Source organism: Lissotriton helveticus, chromosome 1_1, assembly GCF_964261635.1.
Source record: "Lissotriton helveticus chromosome 1_1, aLisHel1.1, whole genome shotgun sequence".
Taxonomy (NCBI): Eukaryota; Metazoa; Chordata; class Amphibia; order Caudata; family Salamandridae; genus Lissotriton; species Lissotriton helveticus.
Genome location: NC_136057.1, coordinates 1,100,433,573 through 1,100,455,425, shown reverse-complemented (window position 1 = coordinate 1,100,455,425; position 21,853 = coordinate 1,100,433,573). Strand labels below are relative to the sequence as shown.

General features: G+C 43.4%; 1 protein-coding gene across 6 annotated transcripts in view; it reads left to right on the top strand.

Moving 5' to 3' along the window:
• The window catches only part of TBC1D15 (TBC1 domain family member 15), a 607,052-nt gene extending 589,804 nt beyond the window's left edge, over window positions 1-17,248 (top strand). For all 6 annotated transcript variants that reach the window (XM_078678245.1, XM_078678222.1, XM_078678231.1 and 3 more), the window contains one exon: window positions 16,850-17,248. In XM_078678245.1, the coding sequence (XP_078534371.1) occupies window positions 16,850-17,050 (201 nt within the window). In that variant the 3' untranslated portion in view covers window positions 17,051-17,248. The remainder of the gene's footprint in view (window positions 1-16,849) is intronic.
• Window positions 17,249-21,853: the final 4,605 nt, after the last annotated feature.

Sequence of the window (21,853 nt, the reverse complement as noted above, 5' to 3'; positions counted from 1 at the left end):
AGCCATGTCTGAACTGGGGTGGCAGAGTGGGCTAAAGAACGGTGATGGATTAAACCCAGATCTTTTGACTGGGTGTGAGTGTTTGATTGATTCAGATGCTCCGTCCATCACCACCCCCTTTTGTACCGATTTATCAACATATACTTTGTCTTTGTGATAGTAATTATAAGGTTCTTCTGAGAGCAGTAATTTTCAGATCCGTTAAGTAGCTTGTGCATAGAGAGCTCTGTGCATTGTAATAATATGGCGTCATCAGCAAATAGTAGGATTGGTGTTTTAGCCCACAATGTCCCCCACCCCAGTAGTAGCAATATCAAGGTTTAGGGCTAATAGGTGCTCCCCAACATCATTAATGTATTAATTAAATAGCAGGGGCACTAAGACGCATCCTTGCCTTACCCCTGAATATATGGCGAAGCTTGACATGCACCCCCCCTATGGACTGAATCTCGCTGCAGCTGTCTTGCTCTGATGCGCTGCGAGGCCTCCGGGTGGTTATGCGCTATATAAGTGTAATTTTTCATTTCATGATGTAGGTTTTTCACGTCACTCATGAGTTTGGCATTAATCCCAAGCTTTATTAGGTTATACTAAAGGGCTTGCCTATCCACAGAATAAAATGCTGTTTTAAGATCAATAAGAATTAAAAAGCGCAAAGAATGTTTTATAAAGGTATACTTTAGGCAGGCGCTGTACAATTTGGACGCTTTATTAATCATGCCTTTTGATTTACGAAAGCAAGCTTGAATTGCTTACAAAATATAGTGGTCGTCAAATCACAACTCTAGCCTGGTCCGTAGTAACTTAGCTTAAATTTTGCCAGAATTATCCAGCAATAAGATTGGGTGATAATTAGCTGGATTATTTTGGGCCCTTTTTTATGATGTGGTGAAATAATTGTGGGTCTCCAGGATGCAGGAACTGTCCCAAATTGCATTATATGCCGCGGTCAGTATAATGAATGAATGAATGTTGGATTTATAGAGCGGGTGGTTACCCTGGAGCGTCCCAGCGCTGTATAGGCACCCAGACAGAGTGTTACGAAGGGTGTCTGATGGAATTCCATCCAGGCCAGGATCTATTATTGGCTTCTGGCTTATGATGGCAACTCAGACTTTGTTTTCAGTAAAAGCTGCACATGCAATGGTAGATTCTTCCTGGGCTTAGGTCAGGGTTTTGGTTATCCCTATTTTTTTTAATACAACTCTGTACTTATGTTTCTGTTCCCTCTGTTCACTTAATTGGAATGGATTGTACATAGCCAAGAAATGCCTTATCCAAACCTGTGCTGCAATACCCATTTCAAGGGTTCTGAATGCCCCTTCACAGACCCATTTTATTGTGAGTATGAGCCTTACATGAAACATCACATTGCAGTGGTGATGTAGGAGAAACTGACTGTATTTAATTCTTGACGGCTATACTATCTTGGATGCACAGAGGTCTTTCTCATGGAGGTCATGGGCTTGAGAGGCTAGAGATAGTTCTGCAGCCACGATCTGCTTGATAGTTATTGCTTTTCAGGTGATTTTGTTTCCTATCGAATTATTTTTAACAATGGTACTTTAGATCCTTTCTTCATCTTACTTTCTTGTTTTGGTGTCTCTCTCTTGGTTAACATTCAAGTGTGCTGGGATTATTTCCTGAGGTATTGGCTCTAGTAGCCTCCATTTCTTCTTGGACTGGTTTATGGGCAACTGGCATGCCACCAAGAATTTTAGTGTGTGACATAACATTGTTTTTGGTATTCGCCATCGTCATTGTTTTATGTTTTGCTTTTTTACAGTGAACTAGAATTGACTGAATGACTTCTGGGACCTCACACAATTTAGCTATTATTGCAGAACAGTTACATGTGTCACCTTGCTTAACACCGCTCTTAAATGAGCTGAAGACAGCTTTCTCCATTGCACACATTTTCCTTGATCAATTGATGAAATGTCATTTGCAATATCTCGCATTATAGAAGATTTTTCATAAATTTTTGTTGACTGTGTAGTTCACGAAGTAGCTGCACTATCAAAATTGTAACACATTGTGGTCATAATTGCGAGGATTGGATGGGCCAGTGGAGTGTCCCAATGGATATTATGAGATAGGTGGTTGTTTGATATATTAACGGGGCGATGTGCTGTTTAAAAATACATTTGGCAGAGGCAGAAGCTTTAGTACTTAGTTTTAAGTATTCCCCAGCTCAAGTCCTTCATCGTCTAGTTCAAAACATTGAGATTATTGAAGTGAGGTGCTACTGTCAGGATACCCGTTTGGGTTACAGATGCGGCTTAAGGAGCATGGCTTGTTGGTATATGCCCTCTGACAGACCTCATCAGGAGAGCCTTGTATCCTGCTTTTGTTTTGGGCAACTAGTGGATCCAATTCCTGTTGCTCCTGGGTCTCAATCTGTCTATGAAATACTGCTGTCATAATGATGTCTGATTTGGGTGTTTTTGGGCAACTGGCTACAGGTTTGTAATTTTGACATGGTCGCAGTCACACACACCTGTTGGGTACAGTTTACACTGTCCATTGATGTCTTCAATCCACTTTTGGGGTCTCCAAAGGCATTGTGGATACTTTAATCTATGTGGGCTTACACCAGGGGACCACACTACACATATGGTACATTTTCCTTCACTGTGCCCGGACGCTCCTTTAAAAAGGTGCACCCGGCGCAATGAGAAAAAAAAAAGCCACATTATGGGGAATGTACTGCCCACAGGGCAGCCACGAACTCGGCGCTGCCCTGTGGGCGGCACATTCACCTGAAATACGGAGCAGCAGCTTCAAAGCCGCTCTGTCTTTCACTGTGTAGGCAGCAACCTGCCTGCACTTTTAAAGTGGACTAGATATCTCCTTGCAGATGGGTGCAGTCAGGGACTGCACCCACCTGCAAGAGGATGTCTGGGGGGTTCCGTAGGACCCCCTTAACCCTCTGCAGAGGGCTGCTCTCAGGACTCACACTGTCACCACGCCTGAAGGCTTCTTTGCCTTAGCGCCCATGTCGGTAATACGGCGCGGGCGCAGAGGCAAAGGTATTCCCTTATTTGCATGGGGCTTGTCCCTTGAAGATAGCATTGCCGCTTTATGTGCGCCAGCGCTATTGGTATTCAAGAAGGGACCGCACAAGCGTCTGCAGCCCTTCTGTAATACTAAAGAGCCCCAGGGCGCACAAAACGGATGCAAATGCCCGCTGCACCCCCACAGGCACTTTATGTAATACTGCCCCAGGAGTTCCTAATGACTTTTTGCTGCTTTTAGTATCAGTTGCAGCTGTGACATAAGTTATTTCAGCTCAAATTCTTAGTGTAATAGTCTGTAATTTTGTGAATTACAACACCAGTTGGCGCTGACTTTATTCTTACGCAACAAGAGAGCTCCCTGGATGTATGAAAAGGCTGCAGAGACTGCATATTATGTGTCTTGTGGCAACATCAACTGTCGTAGCGAGAACAAGAGAAATAGTAGAAGTGATGGTTGCCTGAGTACCATATGAAAATAAAGCTCCTCTTTGGTCACACAAAGAGCTTTTTCTTTCTGGTACTGCTGGCCTGGGCTCAGTATCATCCTTAGAAATTGTGAAGACTTGGTTTTGCTTTTGATTTTGCATCATGCCTGAGAGGCTTAGGTCACTGCCTTATGGCTCTTGCCCAGTGGCCCTAGTAGGTTCTTGGCCTCTTTTGGAAAGAGAAGTTCTTAGCTGGAGAAGCATTCTTGTTTTATTTTGGGTGGTCATAATAACTTCCAATGTGAGTGAGCACACAGATTTTGTTTAACAGTGGTAGTTATTACTTGAAACTGCCGCCGCCTTCTGTGGTACCGAGTGAGCGCCGCATCTCCCTCACCCAGTCATTAGAACGGTCACTGGTGTACACTTTGAGGTAATAGCCTCAGCACAAGTCCAAGTGGGGGCTTTGTACAGCTGCAATCTCGCGATCCATGGGCACGAGTACACCCAAACTCTCCTGCTGTTACAAACTACAATGATTCTTTCACTTCAGCAGCCTAATGTGCCAACCTTCCCAGACCCACAATTTCCCATTGGTTCAGCAGGGGAAAGAAACTCCTTGCTTGTTATGGCCTCACTCCCCTCAGGTTTTAGTTGATTTTGAGGCTCTTTGGTCTTTGACGAGGTTGACACAGATAATGACAACAGCTTTTCAGAAATGATAATTGCACTGAAGAGTTTTACTGCCTAGGCCCCAAGGCTTCCCAGGCTCTTTCAGAGTTAACCACGTCTGCACAATATCTTCAGCAGTGCTCAAACGGGTGTGTATCCAGGCCTGAGTCACCCAGCGGGAATAGACGGCCAACAGCTGATAGCGATATTGGCGGTGTTTCTATGATAATGAATGATGATTGCGAGGATGCAAAAAGCACACAGGCTGCCAGGTGGAAGCTTCTGACATCGGGAGAAAGGCAGATAAGAGGGCACACTTGCACACCCTCCCTGCTGGTCTTGCTCAGCCCCTGCCACTAATGCCCCTCCCCCACCCGCTAGGCTGCTTTCTAACTACATCTCACTGGTAGCCCTGGTAGAGTCACACAGTAATTCAGATTGGACAGAGGGTTAGGTTGAGCCAGGCGTCCCAAAGACGAGAGCCAGGGAGCGCTCAAACAAAGGCCTGTACTATCCGGAAGGAAGGACTAAGGTGACCCCCATGCACCACCAGCCGCTTTCCGCAACAACCCCATCCCCCTCCCACCCACACTGATTGGTGATGGTCAATTGCCGACCCAGATGGGGGGCCGGCTGACTCCTTTCCTTGCTCCTCTTGATGTTCCTGGCTGCAGCAGCACCTTTGCAGCATTCCTGGTGGCTTCTCCCCCTTGGTCAGCATAGTAGCCATTATGGAAAGGAATGGTCATTCGCCCAAATTGAAATCCAAAGTAATAACTAGACAAACTTGATAAGGTCTTCTAATTGCTGTAAACCAAGCTCCTCATGTCACAGATAGTGTAGATTGCTAGGTTACACAGACAAAAGATGTCTGCAAAAAGGTTTTGATTCTTACTGAAAAGAAGAACATTTGTCATAGCCCCACACCTCCGCCTCATATGTAGCAATTGGTGCACATTGGCATCTATACATTTCCAAAAAGTGATTCAGAGGTTGCCCACAGGTCTTAAATGTTAATTTTTCCAGAGAACCCAAAGAATGGAGGAATTTCGTACATATTATGCCAATGCTAGCCTTACAAGCTAAGCTACTATCGAGCACCAATCCTAAGTAAGGAAAATTGGAAACCTTTACTAAAGGGTTGTTCTAAAAATAAAATGTCCACTATTTCGTGCAACCATCGCCGAAAGACTTAATTTGTGATTTAATTAGATTTTTACTCCTGTCTAAACTAGACATGAAATCTTTAAAAGAAGCCAGTAAATTCTGCAGGGCCCTTGGTGTGTGGACCAGTAACACTGACTCATCCGCATATAACACTGGTACTGGGGTATCTTTGATCAGGGGACATCAGTACATCCGCCGTCGTACTCCTGTGAAACAGCAGTAACTTGAAGTTTCTTATGACAAAGGATAAGTACACCATTTTTTCCCTTTAGAAGGTGAAGCACACGATACCGAACCAGCATCTTTTTAATTTGCCAACTTTTATTTCTGGAAGATGAGTTTCTTGTTGCAAGGCCACATCAGTTTTTAGTCTGGCTAAGTGAGATAATACCCTCTGCTGTTTAATGAGGTTACCTAGCCCTTTAATATACCATGAAGTGACCCTGAATGAGATACTATAATGATAGTGTGTACAAGTATTACATCTGCAGTATCAAATGTAATCAGAAGAAGAACAAAGTAGAAAGAGAGAGAAAATGCTGAAAGAAAGGGGAAAAAGGGTGGTAGGGTAAACAGCGAATAAGTAGAATGGAACAAAGAAGGAAAAAAGAAGAAAATTGAGTCGAAAAACAAGAAAAACCTCATTAAGAATGAAGAGAATCACGAAACAAAAAGACAGTACAAGTCATACAAATGACGACTGATAAACCTACCTACAAAACACAGAAACGAAAGGGTGGCTGGGGACAAAAAGGTTCGGTGGCGACAACATCAGATCTCCAGAGAACAGGTGGACAGCCTTGCCTTGGGTGACAACACCACACAGGGTAAACTTTATGGGGACAGAATGTGAGGACAAAAACCTGTATTAAAAAAGAAAACCGTACCAAATTAGATAATGTAAAAAGAGAGAAAACAAGCACAGTTACATAATTATTATTAAATGTAAAGAACAAGAAAAACAGATATCAAATAATTTTGGAAGTGTCCATATTCTCTCCTCCGTGCAGTTGGAGAAATCTCTTAAGTGCAACAGGCTCTTCTTAAGTTGTTGTTTTATCTTTATATGTCACTTTGAGCAAACAAGAATGAATTAGTCCAAAACGAGCCATCATGGCTCTTAACTGAGGGCGCTTAGCCAAAAATTGCTTACGAGGTTCTGCAGTAACTTTAGCAACTTCTTGAGAGAAAAACAACTTGTGACCATCCCAAATGATGTGCTTTTTAGTCTTTACAGCAGACAAAACTTGTAGCAAGTCAGTATATTGCAAGAAGAACACAATAACGGCACATGGTTTCGTAGAAATTCTAGTACCAAGCCTGTGTGCTCTTTGTATATTGAGAGGGACAGATTTAGGGAGACCAAGAAGTTTTGATAGAAAAATTGAAAATAGTTGGTAGGGTCTTTTTCTGGAAGCCCATATATGCATAAATGATTTCTGCGATTTCAGTTTTCAAAGTCCTCAGTATGTTTTTTATGCAGAGATATATCAGATTCCAGGAGTCAAATGTGTAGAATTGCTTGCTGTAGACTTTCAGTCTTTTGCTCTACCATTAAAACATGTGACTCTAGAGAAGACCATTTCTCATCAAGCTGTGTTAGTAGTCTCGTCCATAAATGGTCTTAATGCACGCATTTCTAATAGTATAACCTCCATAGATGTAGACGCAGGCTTCACTGGTGAAGAAGGGTCTTTTTTAGTTCCTTTATTTGAACTCTCTGGCATTTCATTACATGAGAAGGTTTTAGGAATGGTATCTGAGTGAGATTCAGGTTTCTGAGAAGTTGTGTCATCCACATCTTTGTGATTAGAGTCCAAATCTGATAATAAAACGTTGTTTGAGTTACACAAAAGTTTAAGATTCTGTATTTTCCCCATAATGGAGAAGAAATGGTTGCAAACTGGGGAACCGGTTGACAAAAATCGTTAAAAGAGGAGATTCATGCCAGGCAAAATATATTAAAGGGCCAGAAAAAACTGAATAAACTATGCTCAGAAAAAACTGAAGTAAATAAAACTAAAATTAGAGCACACATCAAAAGATATTGAATAAAAATATCTTCTCACATAAAGTAGAGACAGCTGTGGGAGCCAAGGCATAATTTTTTTGTAATTAGTTAATGAAAATTAAGTCTCATTCTTAGGAGCACGAAAAGCTCCACAAACAACTGCCTAGGAGAGGAAATTTGTGAGGAAACGTGCCCACCCCATTCCATAATGGTGGGCACGACCTCTCACTGCATGGCAAAATTCCCCGGGGCCGGTCGCTCATGAAGGAGAAATACACAGAGCTCTGGAAAAGGCTTCAGCGACTCACCAGACTTACAGCAGGAGGCACATACCTGCCTCCCTTGTCGGGCGAGCACTAGAGCCCTCCTGCGGTGAATAAAGGCTCCCGTGTCCACCGAAGCTCAACACAGCACAGCCATCTTGGTCGTGCTGAAACCATGCCCATGGGGCAACCCTTCTTACAGAGAAGTTGGTTCTTGTTGCGCAAATTAAAACCCTTGTGTATAGAGAGCCAGTAGATGACTGCCTTTCTTTCAACAGGGTCACATTAGCGAGAATAAGGACAAAAGGACATGCGGATGGTGGTATGTTAATAGAACCAGGTACATTACTTTTTTTAGGACCAGAGAAACCAGGAATTGTAGATAGTCCTTGAGCTCCAGGGTCCTCTCTTCCATTTGATGGTACCACATTAACAGTAGTGTTATAGCTTTCTTTAGTAACGGTTATAGGTTGACAGAACTGATCAACAATGGAATTGTTAACCAAATTAGGCTTTGATTGGGACAAATCTGTTATGGGCATATCAGAAGTAGACCAGTGTCTGCCTAAAGTTGGAGGTGAAACATTATTGTTAATAGACAACACATTTGTCAAACTCGCATCTATGCACTCAAGTTTATCATAGACTTGGCGGAACAAATCCTACATAATCTTCTTCACTCTGGTGCAAAGTTCATCTGCCCAGTTTAACAGAGCTGTGTGATTCAAGGGGGGTGGTCCATGACTAATGTGTCTTTGGCAGACTCACTAGCTGATTAATCAGTTCAACCAGGACCCCTCTTTTTGCGTTTAACCGCTGGCTTGATAACAGGCAAAATATGAGGCGGTGATGGTAAAACTTCAGAAAAAGAAAGTAAGTCAGACAGTTCTGTGGGATTAATACTGCTTTTTGTTCTCTGAGTCGCTTGTCCATATTTCTCATGGCTGTTGCAGGCAAGGAAGGCACTTGCCTCCAAAGAGAGCTAACCCCTACAGCTCCCTGCAAGAAGCTGTCAATTGTTGTACCTTTATCAATGGGACAAGTGCTTCTCGCAGCCTCACACTTGCCCATATATTAGAGCAGAGGAGGCTTCGGCAACAGTGCAAAAAGGAGTGGCCCGGCCTTTGTCAGTGCAGATGGGCCTTGTTTTTGGCCCAGTCTGTGCTGCTGGATCGGAGAGTACACATAACGTGCTTTGGGTCCACCTCCTCTACCTCCCTGGGCAGTTGAGTGCCCAAATACAGCACTAGCTGTAGTGTCCCCTCTTTTCTAGCTTTCAATGAACACTTTGTCGTTGCTGCACTGTTTTTGCATACAGACACCCACTGACGTAGTCTCCGTGACCTCCTTCTGAGAACACAATCTTTGGGTCTTTCCCTGATTGATGATGCCTTTTCGACAGTAGTCAAGGCAAAAGCGCGTGTCAAGGACTAAAGCTCATGACTGTGACTTATAGCTATCATAAACACAAGAAGGTTAAAATGCAAGTGGATTGCTGAGCAAGATTGATGATGTGCTGGTTTAATTCTGCTCACTCAGTCAAGTTTATCTTATGGAAAATTTTCAATTTAACCTCTGTTACTTTTCGTAAAAAGGGCTTGACATATGTACCCAATGAGGTTTTACTAAAAAGCTTCCTTGTATGCCATTAATGCAGGGAGTGGCACGTTGTAGAGAGTCACAAATTTCACGTTCTCAAGGGCCAGATCCTCTCAGGCTCTATCACAAACCACAAGCCACAGAGGAGATGCCAGCTGACCATGCCCTGTCACCAGTTCACTCCCCTACAGCACTTCACCCTGCTCACCTCGCCGACTGACCATCTCATAGGGATTCACCAGTTGCCTCTCCAGATGTACTGGATCTGATTGATGGGCGGTGTCTGGACAGAAAAGGAAGGCAGGAAGCCAAAAAGGTAGCTGCCCATGGGTAGAGCCAAGGCCACGGCATGAGCCCTCCAGTAACCTCTATGGTGACTGTGCTGTAGCGGTGTAGGGAGAATAGCTTGGGCTGCTGAATAGTGCGAGCGTCAAACTCTCCAGCTGCCATCACCTCCATGGTCCCGTTATATGACCGTTGATGTTACGGGTGGTGACATTTTCTATGGGTCTCTGTACCAGAGGATTTACCCAAAAGCTAGGAGAGAGCAGGTGGGCGGTTCTACCTCAGCAATATCTCCATCTCTGTTCCTCTCCCGGCTTAATGATCTCACATTATTAAGTTCATTGTTACAGTCATTCTATCAGATTACAGCCGGGGAGCCTCAAAAGGCATGAGACACATACGAGTCAAAGGAGCAGAAAAGAGTCCACAAAGATCGTAAAACTGGCCACAGTTAGTCCCGGTTAGCCCAGTCAAAAGTTTTCTCAGTTTTGACTTGTGTCTATACTTTAATAAGGACCTATGACCTATTCACTCTGCAAACGTGATTCTTCAAAAAAATATATGTAATACAAATAATGGTCTGGTAACCCAAGATCCATTGTTGTTTTAACCGTCAAAAAGTTGTGTAAAAGCCTCAACTTGAGGCTTCTTGGCAAGATCCAACAGGGCTATAACTTTCTTGTCCACTGTAGATGTATTTGGGTTTGCTAGGTTGAGGACGATTGATCCAACATTTTGAGGGTAAACACAATGAAGAATCTGACTGGAGGTAGTTTTAATCTCATTTCATTTTCCAGTGCTCTCTGCGCCCAGTACACACACCCTTTTATTTGCCCACAAAGAGATTGCCCATCTTAAGAGCTCCTCCCCTGTGAGGGAGTTGTAGCCAATTCCATATACCCTGTTTATGGGGTAAGAAGGAACCCTATGATAAAGCAAGCCACAGAAGGGTGGGTGAGGGGTAAGTAGAAATATTTCTGGAGCCTTAGAGACTGAGGTGGTATCATTTTTCCACCAACATTTTCCAACTTGAATGACGTGTTTAAGAGTTCAAGAGTCACCATAATCTCGAGATGTCCCAATCTTTTCATATTTAAAAAGGAAGTATTTTTGCAGGTGATTTGAAGCTATGGGTGAAGTTTGATGAGTGTTACCTTTCACAAGACTCAGGTGCATATGCTGCAGAATGCCTTGGGTATGATACACAGGAATGAACTCTGCTTCACAAGGTGCAAGGACTGCTGCCATTGTGTAGTGGGGGAGAGGAAGTAAACTGTATTAAAAAAAAACTTTGGAATATCTTCCTGGAAATGGTTGGCTGATTAACACTGTGTAAAATGAATGGGAAATTCCCATCAGGGCAGCAGCATTGATCAAAACCTAGTAGAATGTGAAGGCTACTGTGCAGAGGAATTGGACACACTCATTATTTGCCCAGTTTTGATGTGATCTATATGCTCCTCTGGTCTTCGCTACTATGCCTGTGTCTCCAGAGCACAAACTGCACAACACTGGGAGGGATCCGGAATGATTATGGATAGGAAGTTGACAAGTTGTTCTCCTTTGAATTTGTTGCAGAGATAATATATATGACTGGTTTACTGGGTACGAGGAAGTTTGCTACTATGTGATGAGGATGCTGAGAAGCCCTCTCTGGAGGTTGGACCAATTCAGAATTCTTTGTTTGAGGCGAGGAGATGGTTAAAATTATCATGTTTCACACAAAGAGAATTAACTGTCGTCCAAGCACCTTAGATTTCTTTCCAAAGAATAGCATGTTTTCCCGAGAACTGCTTGCTGAGAAATGACCAAGAGGTTTTTTTACACATCTCTGAACTGTTTTACCTAGCTAAAGAAAAAAATGTAGAATAGCCATACAGTTCCCTTCCTTTTGCTAATGCAAAGCCAGTTAACAGACAAGCAGGGTAATAATTTGACTGTTACACAAGGATTGCTTAAACAATTATTTTATTATGTCTGCAAAAAAACAAACAAACAACACTATTTTAAGTATATTCTGCCCTGAATTTACTGGTGAGGAAACAGGAGAAGACTTACATTTTTGACGATGAGATGTGAACAGATTTCATTCATCACCCATAGAAGTGGGAGTAGCATCCGGTGAGCTTAAATGTAGATGTGGTGTTAGACTCTACTTTCTATCCTACGTTTGTTCTGGAATATAATTTATTTGTATGGGTATACTGTGTCCCAGAGTATAAAGTGCCGGCAACATTACCGTCCTCAATCATGCATGAGTGAGGTATCAGTGGCTGTCTCCCAAAGGGGTATCATTTGATTTGATTTGATTTATGATTTATAAAGCACGCGATTGCCCATGGGCGTCTTGGCACTGAGTAGACGTAGGAGACCAGCTAGCTTCCAGCTAGCACGTCAGAGTCTGAAGACTAGGTACTGAAACACACCTGGTATTCCATTAGAATGGAGTGATTATGAGGCATCTTTTGGAAAACATGTAATTTCAGTCATGCAGCTACAGAATCCACAATATGGAATAATTTTATGTTCATAAAAGGGGCTTGGTGCTCATGTCTAAGATTAAATCATACTATATAAGGAGAAACAGTCTAGAGACATTTCCAACTCTAGATCTTAAGTCAAAGATCTATTAAAAAATATGCATTAATTTAAATCCAAAGAAAGTGTCATATTAATCAAAATCTACAAGTATAATCTGTTGATTCATCAAATTCAGACAGTATTCATGGCAAACCTAAAGAAAACGAAATTGAAAATGGCGAGCTTTCAGCAGGATAAAATGATAAAAGCCATAGCTTCTCCAATAAAAGTTAATAAAGCACCTTCAGAAGAGGGGCATGTCTCTGTTGAATTATCAGGTGCACTGTTGGGCCCCTCATATTTCTCTTCAAGAAAATAATGGCACCTAAATCTCTTATTTTGAAAGAAGTAACAGGTGCCCTCATTGGATATTGAGGAAAAAGTAAAACACATTGTGTATCTTATAGGTCATTTGTTCTAATCAACACTGATGCTAAACAGAACCAGGAAATATTGCCCAGTAGGATAGTTTTCCTTATCTTGTTGTTAGACTAGCTATTATGTAGAACAGATAAACTGTAGATAATTTTGGGAACGTTGTATACATTATTAAAGTCCCAGTGATGGTAGTAATGCTGTAAAGGCTGTTATGAGATATGTGGAGGCAGTAATAGTCAAATTCAGGTTTGTTGAATCCTTTATAAGTTGTCTATTTCCCTCCTGCCAACATCTGACCAATAGAGTACTGAGAAAATAATTCCTCTTGGATTTAAAACATCTGATTTGCTGGGCATGCAGCTTTGCCCAATATCTCCCTTCCTATTTGCCCTTTTAGGGCAGCCATTTGAAAAGTGCATGAGTTAAAATTGAATGATTCAAAGAATGCCAAAAGGGTGTTTGATAGTGACGTGACCTTATTTGCTGATGGCATTCTAATGACATTGACCAACCGGGGAACATCCCTCACTGGTTCAGAAACCAGACTGTTTCAGGCAATTTTAGGCTTCACAATGCAAATCTGGGTTAATGAGAGCTGCATAATGTTAGCTTGACTAAAGGAAAGATGACTATTGTTCCCACCTTTTAAAATGAGTTAAAGAGACTTGGGAGGCGGACATAATAGATCCCTGTCTTGGTTGGGAACAATTGTAACACTTAAATTTACCATTTTGCCTTTGGTTTTGCATCATATCCAGGTGCACCCGGTCCTTAATGAAGAAATGTGTGTGCTCCAAGAGGAAGTGATGTATGTGAACAAGCAGGCAGCAGAGTGTACCAGCACAGATTCCAACCAGACTTAAACCAGAGGGTGGAATTCCGTACCCAGAACTCGCACAATATCACCAAGCTTCTCATCACTACATTTTGTCTGAATGGCTTGGAAAAGAGGAGCAGATACGAGCTGATTGGGAATAGAGATGGGGCATAGAAACAGGCATTGCATGGTGCACCCTGATAGTGATCAGAGTAAAATGTATGCTCTAAACAGCTCAGTGATGGCCTGCCACTTTAAATGTGTGAGGCCATGTGTGCATTAGAAGAGTAGTGATGTAATTTCCCTTTACATGGACACCAGTGTATGATAGCTTGGATCTTTCACTGGATGCCTAGAGAAAGGTTTTACAGAGAAGGTTAGTCATTGTATATTATTGAGAAGATGAGTATAGAAGTTGAACTGATTAATGAAGAGAAGAACAGTAGGCCAGATCAGCTTAATTACATCCATATCCTTGATGCTAACCTGGATTTATGATCCACCAAGCAGAGGTTTCCAGTGCACAAGGAATGGATGCTACTGGGGTAATACAAACTGGAGCTCTCAGCTTACAGCAAAAAAGTATATTCGTCACCTCTTCTAATTCCTCTTCTAATTTATCTCCATGAAAGGCAGAATGTGTTAATAAAATGAATTTCTTGGGAATTCGAAGGCTAATTAGTTGAGAATGACGCAGTTTTTAAAGAGTAAGGCTGAGATTCACTGAGCAGGAGCAGATGCAATATACATTGCTCTACAGTCTGCCTCATTACTCTGTATGGTCACAGAACACCTCAGTGACTTGCAATACCCTGTAAATCATGTAGTACTCGAGACTGCCCAAATTGTTGAATTTCTTTCAAACTCCCATGATTATACAATGAGCTTCCTTTGCATTATTCTGATGACCCGCTTACTACACAGTTCACGTTTCCAAAATCTCGCTGCCAAATATTTAGACCATGTGCTGCGTGGAGGCGCCTGTTTTTTATTTGCTGTGCGCATTCATGTCCTGATTTACGTAGTCACTATTAGAACTTTTACCCTAGTTTTTTAGGTCTCGCCTGGCAGTGCAGCACAAAGCGCTGCTCGCTGGGTGAGAGATATTGTAATAGAGTAGATTCGAGAAGGGAACTTGAAACCCCGCCCCTCGTTTTTATTGCCTGGCGTCACCGGTTATGCTAAGCAGTGGCCAGCCATTGGAAATGAGGTTTTAGTCTGACCGATACGGACAGGGTTGTCTGCTTTGCTGCTGTCGCAAAGCACTTTCTTATCTTTATGGGGCCATGTGTTTCTAATTAGCGTGGAGGAGCGCACTGCCCCCGACCTCTCAAAGGAAAACAATCTTGATTTTTTTTTTCCTTTGAGAGGTCGGGGGGCAGTGTGCGCCTCCACCCTAATTAGAAACACATGGCCCCACAAGCGGCTGCCTTCCCGCAATGGCTAGAGCTTGTTGCCCCCACCACTTTCACTTTAAGAACGGGCTGCGCCCATACAGCACTCGCGGGACACAGCATGCCATGCCGCTTTAACTTTAAAAAGGGCTGCGCCCCCCAGCACTCACAGGGCGTGAGCTTCGGCAGCCACTGCTAGATTTTAAAGGAGGGAACCATGAATAACCCAATACCATTGTTTTCACTTGTACTGTGTTTGTACCGTGGTTGCCAGTTGGGGAGAGGCACAGAGTGATCCATTGTTAGAAATGCCTTTGAAACTCTCCGGCAGTGGAATCCCCAACATCCACCCCCAGCAGCATTGGCAGTTAGCAGCCCAGCCGTGGATTCCAAATGTTGCACTCTGCCTGGCCTGGCTTCACCCATCCTGCTGCAGTCCTGCACGTCACGGCCCCCGCCCTGTGGCTGGGAAAGCCTCTGCAGTTGGAGCGACCAGAGGAGCAGCTAGAGGTGCGAGCGGAGGTGCTCCTGCCTCCTTACCATGCTCTGTGACTTGAGCCACTGGTTCCTGGCCCTCGCGCAGAGTTGGTTATCTGACATAATTTAACATCAGGCTACACGTCCAGCATGCACCATCTGCAAAGGGGAGATTTGTACGTTATGTGGGAAATGGTTCTTAAATTCTAGATCGCATCTAACTACAAAATATAAAAAAAATAGCAGCTACCCGTTTCAAAGCTCCGGAATTCCCAAACCAATATAATGATTTGAAAACCTTTGCCAGATACACACGACTGCTTCAAATATCCGTCATCAACTATAGCAGCACTCGTTTAACAACGCTATCTATGCGGTGGGCTCCACCTCCACCACCTGACTGACATAGCAGCCCAGGTCTCTCTAATAAGTAACTGTTTCCCTAACCTCACTAGATAGACGTCAGCAGGATGAAATGTTGAGTTGCAGTTTAAGCCGGTGGCTTCAGGTAGCAGTCAGATTTCAACAGAGATCGATCAATTCACAATGTTTCCTCAAATACTATGTTGACGTCAACGTCGATTAACTCGATTTTCTGCAGAACATTTGAATGTTGTGCTGTTTTTTTTTTGTTTGTTTTTTTTTACTTTTTAAACATCAATCGTGATCCTGATTTCTGTAACTTTAACCATAGCAGAAGCTATTGCAATTGAAGAGCAAGTTGCCATTAATATGTGTTTCCTTCGTGTCTTGTTAAACGGGATTGTTATTCTGTTGTGCATTTATTTACGTTTTCTTCAAATTTTACTGTGGTTTTTAAATCAGAAATTAGTAGCATTTAAATATAAATGCATGTAAACCTAATTAACCCCTGCTCTGCTCATCAAGCTCGGCAAACGGAACAGCAGGAGTTACTAATTGATAATCTCCCGACCCCTGGGGAATAGGGCGGGGAAGGGCATCAGGGAGGGGCTCGCATGAGTGTGTATATTGATCGCACTGTTAGAGTGTACAGTCAATGTCTTTATCCACACTGGCGGGGAGCTGCAGAAGAGCACATGGCCCTGGGCTACAAGAGCAACAAAGGCCCAGCTGGTACAAAGCTAAATTCAAAGGGCGAGTCTTAAAAATGGGGCTTTAAATGCCCCCTCTCCCAGCCCTCCACCTTCTCCAAACTAGCGACCAACAAACTTCCTGCAGTCTCACCCTCAATTTGCGTTTATATGTATTACTGCTGTGTCTGTCTCCATCGACACTGTACCCAATATAATAGATTTTAATGGTTGTTTAGTTGAAACTAGCCTTATCCAATCAGAGCAGTTGTTGGTATAGCAGTTTAGCACATGCAGTAGAACTGACGACTTGATCCAATGAGGTTCAGGGGGTTTGTTTCACTGTAGACCGTGTGTGCCAAGCTGTCTCAGGAACAAACATTTACAATGCAATATGTCTCGCATTTATGCGAGTTAAAGCTCTTTCCATTGTAAATAACAATGTCTTTTCTTTTTGTTTTTAAAATCCAAAAGCAAAATAAAAGCCATAGCCATTTAGAATGCCAATAGCACAAACTTGCGTAACTGCGAGACCTATTGCATTGCAAATGCTTGTCTTAAATATGATTTAAAGGTTTGTCTAGGAATTGAAGTTCAGCAGTCCCAGAAATGCGCTAATGATTTTAGTCATGTGTGTTTTTCGACAATGTGTTTGCTTTGGTCATCACGCATTGGACCGCTATTAAAGGCTGACTTTTCTATTTTATAGGAATTGCCACAAGAAGTGCATGAAATTTTGGGTATGAAAAGCTGTAACAACATAACAAAGAATTTAGAACTAAGTGAGAAAGAAAGTATCGATTCAAGGAGTTCTCGAAATTCTGTGCACCAAAATGCCTCAGTGCCGTTAATTTCAGCCAATGGAAGAAGTGACACAGCAGCATTTACCACGACTCGATTGACAAATTGACCTGTCGTGTATCCCCATGAAGCTACTTTTCCTGAAACTAGAGACAATTTGATGCAGCTCTTTGACCAGACTATAGAATTTGGAAATTTGATAAAAGAAAATGGATTGAAGATTTTGAATTTTGTAATATGTGAATAAATTATTTATCTACTGAAATGCTTTTCATTAAATCTATATAAAATATTGGGAACAATTGTTTTTCTTAGTAGTTATTTCTTTGAATTGGTTACTGTTTTCGATTTGATTTACTTTATTAAATGCTTAGCAGCAAAGTGAAGTAAGGGAAGTTTCATTTAGTTAATAGAGAATTTAACAAAAAACGACAAAACCCTCCCCATTCTAAACTGCTCTTTTCATGAAGGCTGTATGTGTTCTGCTTTACAGTTCACCTTGTATTACTATTGTTCCCCATCTGATAGAGACTTCTAGCTGCAGATTCCTTACCTTTGAATTCCACACGCATCACCCGGGATCCGGAAACTTTTGCATGAGCAGAACTCCTTGCCCGCCATTGGGTGGCTGTATTCGGCTCAGCATGTTGTTGGCATCGGATATAACGTCACTGTCACTTATATAGGTGCCACCCAGGCGAGCGGACGTCCGTTATTTTCTTTCCGCGCCAGTTTTGACGACACCCCGGAAAGAGCTTCTACTCACTCGCTTTTTGACAGGTTTTAAAAACTTTTTTTCCCAAAGTGTGTCTAGAAAGACAGGATTCAAATCATGTGGCGCCGGTGTGGCCTCAGGGATCTGACTCAAATACGGAACGATGCCGGCCATGCCATCGCAACCTTCCCTGGCGTCGGACCCAAAGTTAGTGCCACCAGTGCCCACCGGCAGTGCCAGCCCCATCCTTATTCCTACTGACTCCCAGTCGGATCGGCATCCCTCACCGCCGACTGTTGTGCCTGGAGGGAATCCAAGAGACTGGAAGCACTTGGGAAGATGTTTTCTGTCTGGCATTGCGGTCAGTGAATACTACATGCTTATTGTACTGTTTCTCCCGCTCCCTTTGGAAGACGGTTGCGGAAGTGCTGACACAGATCTGGGAGGAGACCCGGACCGTACTCTCCCAGGCAGTGAAGGGCAGGAGAGATGCAGCAAAATTCACAATTAGGTATGGGCTTGACACGATTGATTCGCTGGGCAGAGCGTTTTCATCAACAGCACCACGCCTGGTTGAGAACGTCTGACTTCTCGGGCGATGTCCTGGCTAATTTGATGGACATGCCTTTTGACGGATCTAGTCTCTTTGGAGAGAAGGCGGATTTGGCCTTAGAACGCTTCAAGGATTCTCGTGCATCAGAATCAGATCCTTGGGCCTCTCAGTAACATCACGTGGCCAGTCTAGCTTTTACCCCTTTCGTGGTAACGGAAGTGGTTTCCAGCCGTGCCAACCATATCCCAGCCATGGTCCTGTGCAGACTTCCCAAGTTTTGCGAGGATATGGGCATGGCTCATTCCAACATCGGAATAGAAGTCATCGAATTACCAACAGCGTGCGCTCCAGCACATTAATGTCCCAATGTCCTAATAACGTGTCGGTGGCAAACGGTCTTTAAGAGCAGCCACCCGGACCCAAAGCATTTTATGCTTGATTATGCTACCTTTAAAATCCCGAAAATCATTTTGTTTCCAAAAAAACAAATTGTAATTGTAAGATTGTACGCAGTGAAAAGAATCACACACTTCCAAGGTGAGTAATTCAGAATCGGCTTATTCAAGAGCTAAACAGAGTGCTTGTAATTCGGCCAATTGGGGTGTGCAGTCCCCAAGGGACTTCATATGTACTAAGGTAGAGTGAAAAACTCAATTTTTACTTGTTCGTACAATAGCTCAAGTGGCAGAATAAGCCTGCTTAGAGTTGGGCTGAACCATCAGTGTAAATAATACATTTGTACTGATCAAGAGGAAGAGCTGAAGAAAGGAGGGGTTGAGCGTTTTCATACTGAACAAATTCTTGTGTTTGCAAAGAAGGGTCACAAACAAAACTGACATCAGCCGATGTCAGTGACATAGCCCATTAAATCCGACGAGGATGCAGAGCTTCAGAATTAGGGACGCTAGCCTTCATAACTGCCTCTAAGGCAGGAACAGGAGAAACATGGCAGTCAGATTATCTCAGTAGAAGAAAAACGCAATTCTCGAGGAGTATAAAGATGTGATTTATAAGCGATTGGAACCGTGTCACCCTCATTAAAAGTCACGTAAGTGAAACCGATCGCTCCGGGCAGAATCAGAATGACCACATTTGTATTATCCAACCTAGTTGGTAGGTACTGCTACGCAAATAAGTCAAGACTGTAAAGTGCACGGAATAGCGGTACGTTCCTGAAGCCAAGAGGAAGTAGAAAAGGTTAGGTGTATCAAAGCATTAAGAGGTTTGATACACTGATCATAGTCAGGAATGTAAGTTCTGCCAAAATTTAAGAGACCTGGCAGAGACTGCAATTTCTTGAGAGTAGTTGGAGGTTGTAATTAAGCAGACTTCTGCAAAAAATGGGGGGCCTAACCCCTACCCTCATTGGTCAATTCATAACCAAGAAAAAGAACAGCCAGAAACGCAATGTGCGCCTTCCGAAATTGAATTAGTAGCCTAGAACTGCGAGTCGTGTGATAATGCGACCCACACGCCGAAAATGGGGATTTAATTCTTCATCCGTCTGATATATATATATCATACTTTCATCAGGGACCTATTGTGAAAAGGAATGATCACATCCTCGCCACGAGGACAAGCAAGAACAAACAAAGGAGGCCAATCAAACTCCACCAATAAAATGTCATGTTAAGCTGTGGTCTAAATGTCACCTTCAATTTGAATCTCTACATGGTAAAGTCTATCGGGTGATGCGATGCGAGTGTCCGCAGTTTCAGCAGTCACAAAGGTGTCAGTTGCTTTCCCCTACAGAAACTGGTGGAGTGTCTGATGCACTATGGTAACTTCCTCTGCACTGTTGAGGAGTCATTGCCCAACTCCTGACCTGGAGGAGGGTTCTCACCGCCTGTGGCATATTTCGCTGTTAAAGCGGCAACTTTATTGTTCTGAAACAGGACTCTATATGGAGTTGGTTCCTCTCTCTTGACTTTCACATCAAAAGAGCGATGCGGGTCCTTCTTTTGTTGTGTGGACTTGCTTTGTCTGTGATCCTACCTTCCCCCTTGGTCGTACAGTTGATCAGACTATTCCTGAAAGGAATGAGGATCACGAACCTGGAACCTCTCTGGTATTTTACTTTTAGAGCGATCACGTAAATCATATCTAGGTTCAGAAGCGTACGGTGGCGGCGAACGGCCACAAGACCTAGGCTTCTGTTGCTGCTTATTTTTGGCCCAAGTCTTTTCAGGAAAGGCCGTACGTCCCTCCTTTGCAGGAGGTAGCTTACCCTGAGACTGAGGAGATAGTCTAACCCCCAAATTATTGTGTCCAAAAGACGTATAAACGTCAGCAATTATAATCGGCAACTCACGTTCCCAATCCAGGTCATGCACCGCTTACAAACTTTGACACACCATTAAAGCCACTTCTTCACCTTTAACATTAGAAAGAATAATAGCTGAGCCTACGGGAAAAAATACCCAATTATTTAATCCCCAGATCAAGGGCAGGACCTGCCCCATGTTCATCCTGTACCTGTAATGTAATTTAATCGGACACTTGTAAAGCGCAACTGTCACTCCAAGGAGCATCAGGGAGCTATGCGGATCCCAGAGTTGGAAGAAAACTGAGTAGCTGCAGGAGAGAAGGAGGAGTTAGATAAGTGTTCTGCATAATGCGTCAGAGGCTAAAAAGATCCAAGTTCTTAGGGCCTTCCTGAAAAGCGTTTCAGAGTGGATCTGATGGAGCTGGTTAGGGAGTAGGTTCCACGCATTGGAGTCTATCACTGCGAGCGATAATCCTCCTTTTCAGACCTATATAAAAGCTGGTGGTTTTAACAGGTTTGCGTTAGAGGATCTAGGACTCCGGGTAGGCATATAGCTCGTAAATCAAGCCCAGAGGTAGCATGTTTAAGAACGCGCTGAAAAACGCTCATGGAGGGGGGTTCCATAACAAAGTGTATGAACTGAGGCAAACACCGTCCCCCAGGTGTTGCAGTCTGCCAAAGAAGGAATAAGACCACTGGGCAAGCACATAGTAAGGATCCTGTGTTTCTCTACAGGACCAGTAAGAAGGAAGACTCGTCCAGCTGCTCAATTTTCTGAGCAATCTATAATGGCAAGTCCTCACGATTCGGAGTACGTGTGCCCATCACCGAATTAATAATAACGGGGCTAATCACAAGACCACCACAGTGTGCTGCCTGCACCGGGGACACAGCCCCAGGTGGAGCCATCAGAAAAGCACAGGCTACAAATTGGATCAGGCGTCGATAAAATTAGAACCACCTGTTCATACAGCAAACAAACTTCCGCCAAATTAACATTAAGATAATTAGGATAAGAAGTAAAGCCAGGAGGAGGAGCTACGTGGGCATCCAAGATGGTCGCGTGAGCACAGAGCTCCCCGGACCCGTGCCGCCCCTCATGATTATCCTGGCTACATCCTGATTTCATCGACGAGCTTTTGTTCGCTAATCCTTGCTGATCATCGAACTCTTTGAAAAATCGAAATTGGACTTCGGGGTCCACTTTTACTCCGTTTCTACTTTCTGAGGCCCACCCCGTGGCGGACCGGGGGTTCGGATTTGGAACGGGCTGTGGAGCAGTTGATCAACAACGGCCACAAGGGTCCCTGCAGGGTCGGCCCCTCCTGAGTTTCGGTTTCCTGGCTCGACTGGCAGGGGCGCGGCTTCTTCTTCTTCA